Source organism: Bombyx mori, chromosome 9 (assembly GCF_030269925.1).
Source record: "Bombyx mori chromosome 9, ASM3026992v2".
Taxonomy (NCBI): Eukaryota; Metazoa; Arthropoda; class Insecta; order Lepidoptera; family Bombycidae; genus Bombyx; species Bombyx mori.
The window spans coordinates 9,819,862-9,827,557 of NC_085115.1; the positions used below are offsets into that span (position 1 = coordinate 9,819,862).

The following is a 7,696-nucleotide window of genomic DNA, read 5'->3' on the forward strand; positions in this document are numbered from 1 at the left end:
ATAACCAATTTTTCTTCCCCATATGCACACATCAAGCCGCTTTGATGATTATTTTTTTACTGTTTCTTACTGTTCATTCAGTGCAACTGCAGAATTTAATTCCGCCTTCCGTACGTGTTAATACCTCTCTGGATGCTTTTGTACGTGTTTTCTACCCAGCTTTTGTCCAAATGAACGAAGTTTAATTAAGGAACGAACTAGTGGCGAAGGACGTCTCACCTTTCGTGTGGTGCAGGTGCTGACCGGGCACGGATGCTTCGGGAAGTACCTGCGCCGGATAGGGGCTGAGCCGACGACGAGGTGTCATCATTGTGGACACGACCTGGACACGGCGGAACATACGCTCGCTGTCTGCCCCGCTTGGGAGGTGCAGCGCCGTGTCCTGGTCGCAAAGATAAGACCTGACTTGTCGCTGCCAGGCGTCGTGGCATCGATGCTTGGCGGCGGTGAGTCCTGGAAGTCTATGCTCGACTTCTGCGAGTGCACCATCTCGCAGAAGGAGGCGGCGGGGCAAGTGAGGCAAAGCTCTCCTCACTACGCAGAAACCCGCCGCCGCCGAGCAGGGGGTCGGGACCGGGGTCGTATCCGTGACCTGGCCCCCTAAGAGCTAGGGGTCCCACCCGTTTTGTGCAGGGAGAGACCCAGACGTGGGGTGGCGTGCTTTGCACGCTCACCCGCAGTAGGAAGCCGGGTGATGGTAGACCGCGTTCCCCCGACCGCTCTGGGGGAAGGTGTAACGCGGTGCCATCAAAGCGGGCTCTCGGCCCGCTGAACGAGGGAACCGGTGGTCGTGTCGCTGGCGGCCGCCGGTCCGGCGTCCGTGGGACGGTGGGATGGATGTAATGTGCTCTGCGTCAACCCTGTCCCGCCGTCTCATTAGCCCCGACTGGGCTCCGGCCCGGTCCGAGGTAGGGCGCCGGTTGTGAGCGGCAGGAGTTTTTAGTGAGGTTCAACTCCCACATACCCCACCTGCCGCGCGGGTGGGGATCCGGCGATTTTCCGGCGACATACTTCACACTTGTTCCACGGCGAAAAAATAAGATCGTGTACGTGCTAATGAGGTTATATTATTAGGCAATATTTTATTAATTTGCTTAAATCAGTTGCTATTTATGTTGCGAACATGTCACCCGTTCCATTTTGAAGGCTGGCACAGTCGTTATAAAATCTGTTTGATAATTCCAGCGCATGGCATAGGGTGGCGGTATTCTTGTTGTGATGTTCATGGTCTCCGTTAACCATTATTTAATTATGTTGATATGTTGCAAGTATGTTTTATATTTGCTCATTTAGAGATAGTAGTGGTTCTTGTAAACTATTGCCCATTATTCTTAATGTTATTACTATTACTGGTTTGCTGGAATAAAACTCATGACGAGTTAAGCTTGCCTTTGCATAAACCGTATACATCAAACTAAGTCTTTTACAAAAAAAAAATACACATCAGCTTGTGCCAGCAGTGCGTATTAAAATTTAAACGTCAAACATGCTAAACGGCTCGAATGCGTTCATTCAAACTCGACAAACCAGTTAACTCGAGAAGCCTGTTGGCAATTTAAACAGGGCGATAACCTACCGATAAATGCTACACAATAAAATATAATTTCTCATTTCTGTCGCGCAGGCAGACAGAACCACATCGTACCGCGACACGTCTGAGAACGATAGTGTCGTTTGGTAAAATAGTGTAGTGTAGGAATTAATTAAATAAATAAATAAGTGAAAATGTCTAAAGTGTTTAATTTTGGCGCTGGACCGGCTAAATTGCCAGAAGAAGTAAGTTGTATTCACGATTAAATAATGAATCAATTTAAAACCTTTTTTAATGTCGTCATATTGTTTGTTCGTGCATTCTTGTCTTGTCCATAGTATCAGTCAAGGTCATTTTATTGAACAATAAACAACAATTGCGCGTGTTAGAATATGGATATCTGACAGAGATTATTAAATTGACTTATAAATTTGTGTTTGCTGACATTTAATTAATGAATGATAAATAATTATTTAACGGCCGTCTGGTGTAGTGGTAAGTGACATGGTCACTACACAAGGGGGTCGCGGGTTCGAATCCCGCCAAGGGTAGATATTTGTATGATAAATATAAATGTCTTTTCCAGGGTTATGGATGTATCTTAAATATATGTATGTGTATAATAAAAATCTTACATTTATTTCCGCTATCTGGTACCTGTAACACAAGTTCTTTACGAACTTACCACGGGACCAGTTAACGTGGCGTGCTTGTTAGTAAATATTTATATTTATTTATTTATTATTTATTTAATAATAATAAGTTGATAATAGAATAGTAATAACCAAGTACTTAAATTTTTTTATTGGTTAGATGTGTGGACGAGCTTACGGCCCACCTGGTGTTAAGTGGTTACCGCAGCCCATAGACATCTACAACGTGAATGCTGCCATCCACCTTGAGACATGAAATGTAAGGTCTCAGTTTTAAGAGTACAACAACTGCCTCGCCCTTCAAACCGAAACGCATACTGCTTCACGGCAGAAATAGGGGGGTTATACCCACCCGACTTACAAGACGTCCTACCACCAGTACATATATACCACAACCAGTTAATATTGTATACCTATTTAGAAATATTATATTATGGTCGTTATACGAAAATACCTAGGTATTAGATATTTTAAATAAACAATTTGCAGGTCTATGAAATTATTAAGAATGAATTGACAAATTTTGAAAATTCTGGAATTAGTTTATTGGAAACAAGTCATCGTTCTTCAACATACATGAAGCTAAATGTCGAAATTCAGGATGTTGTGCGAAACTTATTGTAAGTAGCTACAGCCTAATAAATTATATATTAAGCTTCTTTATTGGTGTATACGGGCGGATTAAGTAAGTGGTCAATGAAGCAAATTTTCCATAAATATGAGGCTTGACATCGAAATCTCAGCCATTATTATATATTACGGCTTTTCTAGCCTTAAATCAGGAATACAGAATTATTTCGGGGCAGAACGATGATGATCCTGAAGGAGGCTAACAATACGCCGAACTATCAATAATTATGCACTTACTGGTGGTAGGACATTTTGTGAGTCCGCACGGGTAGGTACTACTACCCTGCCTATTTCTGCTGTAAAGCATTAATGCGTTTCGGTTTGAAGAGGGGCAGCTGTTGTACTGTACCTTAGAACTCATATCTCAAGGTGGGTGGCGGCATTACGTTGTAGATGTCTCCGGTAACCACGTAACCAAAGGCGAGCCGTGAATTTGTGCACCCATCTAGGATATAAAAACAAAATTTAAATTTAAATAGATTGGGGCTGTCGTTTATTAGAGTATTTGCTCGCCCACTTGTCCTGGTGAAACTAAAAAGGCCTTCGGGCCATCAGTAATGATTCAATCATAAAAAAAAAAAAGTTTTTATATTCATATATTTCAAAGAGTACAAAGTAATGCCGGTAGTACCTAACTGGAATGAACTCCTTTTCGTGGTGTTCCTTCAGTTCATATCATTATAGCAGTGATTTATCTTGTTTTGAAGGCAAGAACAACTTTTCATGAAACTAAAAATCTTTCGTATCATTCGAGGGTGGAAAATTACAGAAAATATTTTTATTAATTTGGTGGAAGTTTATGTGGATTGTTTTTTCGACAAATTCACTATTATAATTAACACATTTAGAAATTAATATTTAAAAAAAGTATATTTTTTCATTACAAACTGTCGATGTTTAAATGACAAGAAAACCTATGTTCATTTTATAGAATCTTTTATTATTGGGAATAATGGTGCCGCAAATGTATTCGTTCCGCAAATGTATTCAATCAAGTATCGACTTAAAATGAAGTTAAAACTCGGAATTGAATTTTTTTTAATTAAAATTGTAATTTCCCCTCTTACAGGCTTAGGAAAATAAAGTAACAAATATATTATAGATACCTAATAAATTTAACATTTCTGTTGAAAAAATGCTTATTTATGATTGAATTCGTTTTAATTATAATTTCTGTTATTTTTCCGTTTAATGTTGGACATTCAATTTTATTTAGGTTAAATGTACGTAGATGTTAAATTACATATTTCTATGAAAATAGTAATATTTATTGTGAAGCGTGAATAATAAAACTAAAATAGGTTCATTCCTATATTCAAAACATCAACTCGCCTAAAAAAAGTAAGAGAACGCGATGTACAAAGGGTTAATGCATGTGAAGACTCGGTTCATGAGAGTTCATCGGTTCGTGAATTTAGTCGCTACCTATCATAGATAATAAATATACTTAACATTTTTTTTATTACTTAAATGGCTCACAACCCACCTGGTGTTAAGTGGTTACTGGAGCCCATAGACATCTACAACGTAAATGCGCGGTGCGTCACCCACCTTAAGATAAAAGTTCTTCAAACCTTCAAACCGAAACGGATTACTGCTTCACGGTAGAAATAGGCAGAGTGGTGGTACCTACCTGTGCGGACTCACAAGAGGTCCTACCATCAGTAAGACTACCTAAGAGACTACCTCTAACTATGCGGAGCGGGGAGCCAGTGTTCGATAATTTGTAGTAAGAAAGTACTGTACATAGGTAAACAACTTCCTTTAAAAGTTTCAGTTCACCTGAACGAACCACTTGCAATAATATTCCATAATGCAAGTTCAGGTGTTAATTTTTGGTCGAAGAATCAAAGGAAAAAAATCTTATTTGATGGCTAAAAGTAGCATAGATAATATATAAAAAAAGAGATTTATCGAAATCAATAAATTTTAAGGGCCTTCATTGAGCTCTGCCAAAATAAATTAAAACAAGCTAAAAATGGTCAATTAACCAAAAACTAACATTTCTTTGTGGTATATACTGAACAATAACTGCGCTGGAAGGAATATTCAAATTACATTCAAATCGATTGAAGACTAAACATTATTTTAGAGATGTACCGGACAACTACAAAGTGCTGTTTTTAGCTGGTGGGGGTCTTGGTCAATTTGCAGCTGTTCCTTTAAACTTAATATCCAGAACTGGTACTGCTGATTATGTAGTAACAGGTATGTTTATAAATTAGTACAATTAAATTTAATAATAGGGTTTCATGAAAACTAAAATTTCCTAATTTTTAGGTGCGTGGTCTGCTAAAGCAGCCAAGGAGGCGAAAAAATATGGGAAAGTAAATTTGGTGCTACCACCGACAGATAAATATGAAGACATACCTGATCAGACAAAATGGAACCTTGATCCCAATGCTTCATATGTACATATTTGTACTAATGAAACAATACATGGTAATGATATCCTAAGTCTTTCCAATAAGCCAATAACTGCTCTTTAGATTCGAATATACTATTTAAAATAATAATCAATAATTTTCTCTAGTGCATATCTATTAGATTGCCTGTCTAACTGATTGCTTATCAAGGCTGTTGTAATGGAAAATAATTATTCAACAAATTATGCTATATGACTTTTTCTCAACAAGATACTTAATTGTAATGATTTATTTTTACAGGTGTTGAATTTGACTTCATACCAGATACGAAAGGAGTACCTTTAATCGCAGATATGTCCTCAAACATTATGTCGAAGAAAGTTGATGTTTCAAAGGTATGATTTTCTAATTATATTGTCATACTGATAATAAAATGACAACTTGTGCACAATAATCTTGTAAATTTTACATTTTCCAGTTTGGGGTGATATATGCTGGTGCTCAAAAGAATATTGGTACATCTGGGGTAGCGCTTGTCATTGTTAGAGAGGATCTTTTGAATCAGGCTCTACCGACATGTCCCTCTTTATTAGACTGGACAGCTAACTACAAACAGAATTCAATTTTAAACACTCCACCTATGTTTGCGTAAGTTACAAAGTATTATTTATAATGGCTTACTTATTATGATGAAAAATGACTATGATCTCATTTATATAATAATTTTTAGACTTTAGTGTCGGCCGTAGATATGTTCATACTTATTATGCCTGTTTAATCTCGAAACTTTAAATTTCAGCATCTATATAATGGGTCGAGTATTACAATGGATTCAAAGGAATGGAGGATTAGAAGGAATGTCTCAATTGGCAACAAAGAAAGCCTCACTTATCTACAACACAATTGAGCAATCAAATGGTTTTTATTATGCCCCTGTAGCTAAAAATGTTCGCAGTAAAATGAATGTGCCATTCAGAATTGGTTGCCCTGGTGATGATGCCTTAGAAAAAGAATTCTTGAAGGGTGCTGAGACTTTGGGACTTATTCAGCTAAAAGGACACAGGTAAATACCTTTCCCTGAAAAAAAGCTCTACTATCTTTGACATATACTTGAGAGTTACTATACTTGAGAACTTAGAACTTGTATCTCAAGGTGGGTGGCGCATTTACGTTGTGGATGTCTATGGGCTCCAGTAACCACTTAAAATCAGGTGGGCTATGAGCTCGTCCACCCATCTAAGCAATAAAAAAAAAAAAAAAAAATTATTGAAAATGTATGATATATTGATTGACAACCTTTAACATAAGTTAAGTTGTAAAAAATGTTTAAAATCTACATCATACATAATATTCACATCATATTCTTTAGCCACAGTATCTGCTAAATCGTGTCTTTACATTCACCTTATCATTTCTGAATCACCTTGTCTTTTACAAGTATCATTTGCAATGTCACATGTGCTATGTCACATGCTTCTATATATTTTGTTATTTGTTTTGTATTGTTAGTAAATAAAGAATAAATTTTATCAATGTCACCTCTATAATTTAAATTATGATTTAATTCACTTTAGTTCATTATTGTTCAAAGCTAAATCAAATTGTAAGACGTTGAGATTGATCAAAAGACTAGAGGTTGATCAGTCAAATGGTGTTTCATATTATAATGGTCTATTGTTTTTTTGTTTGTTTGTTGTTTTTTTTTATTTAGTTTTTTTTCTCAGTAGTTACCGTAGCCTTATTAGACGCCCTAACTCATGTTTCAATATTTCCTGTTATATCAAAGCTACTTTACTAGTATTGTGAATCTGCACTGTACCACGACCTTAGCTATTTCTTTTTTTTTTTTTTTGCGACGAAAATGCGGACCGCATCGCAGTCCGCATCCGCCGACGCGCCGTCCCGTCCTCCTGGACCTTAGCTATTTCTGCCGTAACATTGTAGTAATAGTAGTCATAAACACTGCACAGAGAAATTAATGGAGATTGTGTTTTTTTTTCAGAGACGTTGGCGGTATTCGTGCCTCAATATATAATGCAGTGACCCTAGAGGAGGTTCAAGCTCTCGTTCAGTACATGGAGGAGTTCTATAAAAAACATTCCAAGTAAATATTGTTAAATTTATACAAGCAATATATACTTTTTGTATGTTATTTGGAATTTGTTGTTTTATATTGTTGTATTAATATATGTATATAATTAAAATCAATTTTGTATCAAATATAGTATTTTATTAAAAGGGATTTAATTTTGTAAGATCGCATCAGAACTGTTTTGCGTATTCATCGTACATATAAACTCCTATCTCTAGATAATAAGAATCACTTGATTTAATAATAGGAATGTTTAACTTTAGTTGTTGCTATCTGTTTCGTGCAAACATATTCATTCGTATCAGATAATAGTGATATTATGTTTATTTAGATTAGGTGGAAAAGTAGATTTGTAAGATATTTTAATGAGGTTGAAGCTAATTAATTCTGATGGGTTTTTTATTGCTATTGTAGGCAGACGAGC

The 7,696-nt window shown here is 36.7% G+C and overlaps 1 protein-coding gene across 1 annotated transcript; it reads left to right on the top strand.

Moving 5' to 3' along the window:
* Positions 1-1,621: 1,621 nt before the first annotated feature.
* Psat1 (phosphoserine aminotransferase) lies at positions 1,622-7,421 on the top strand (the record flags this gene model as incomplete). The annotated part of the gene is given in 8 exon segments (NM_001046804.1): positions 1,622-1,776; positions 2,674-2,804; positions 4,907-5,022; positions 5,095-5,256; positions 5,481-5,575; positions 5,659-5,828; positions 5,980-6,243; positions 7,183-7,421. Coding segments are annotated over 8 exon segments (1,095 nt in total). The 3' UTR covers positions 7,289-7,421.
* Between the last annotated feature and the right edge of the window lie 275 nt (positions 7,422-7,696).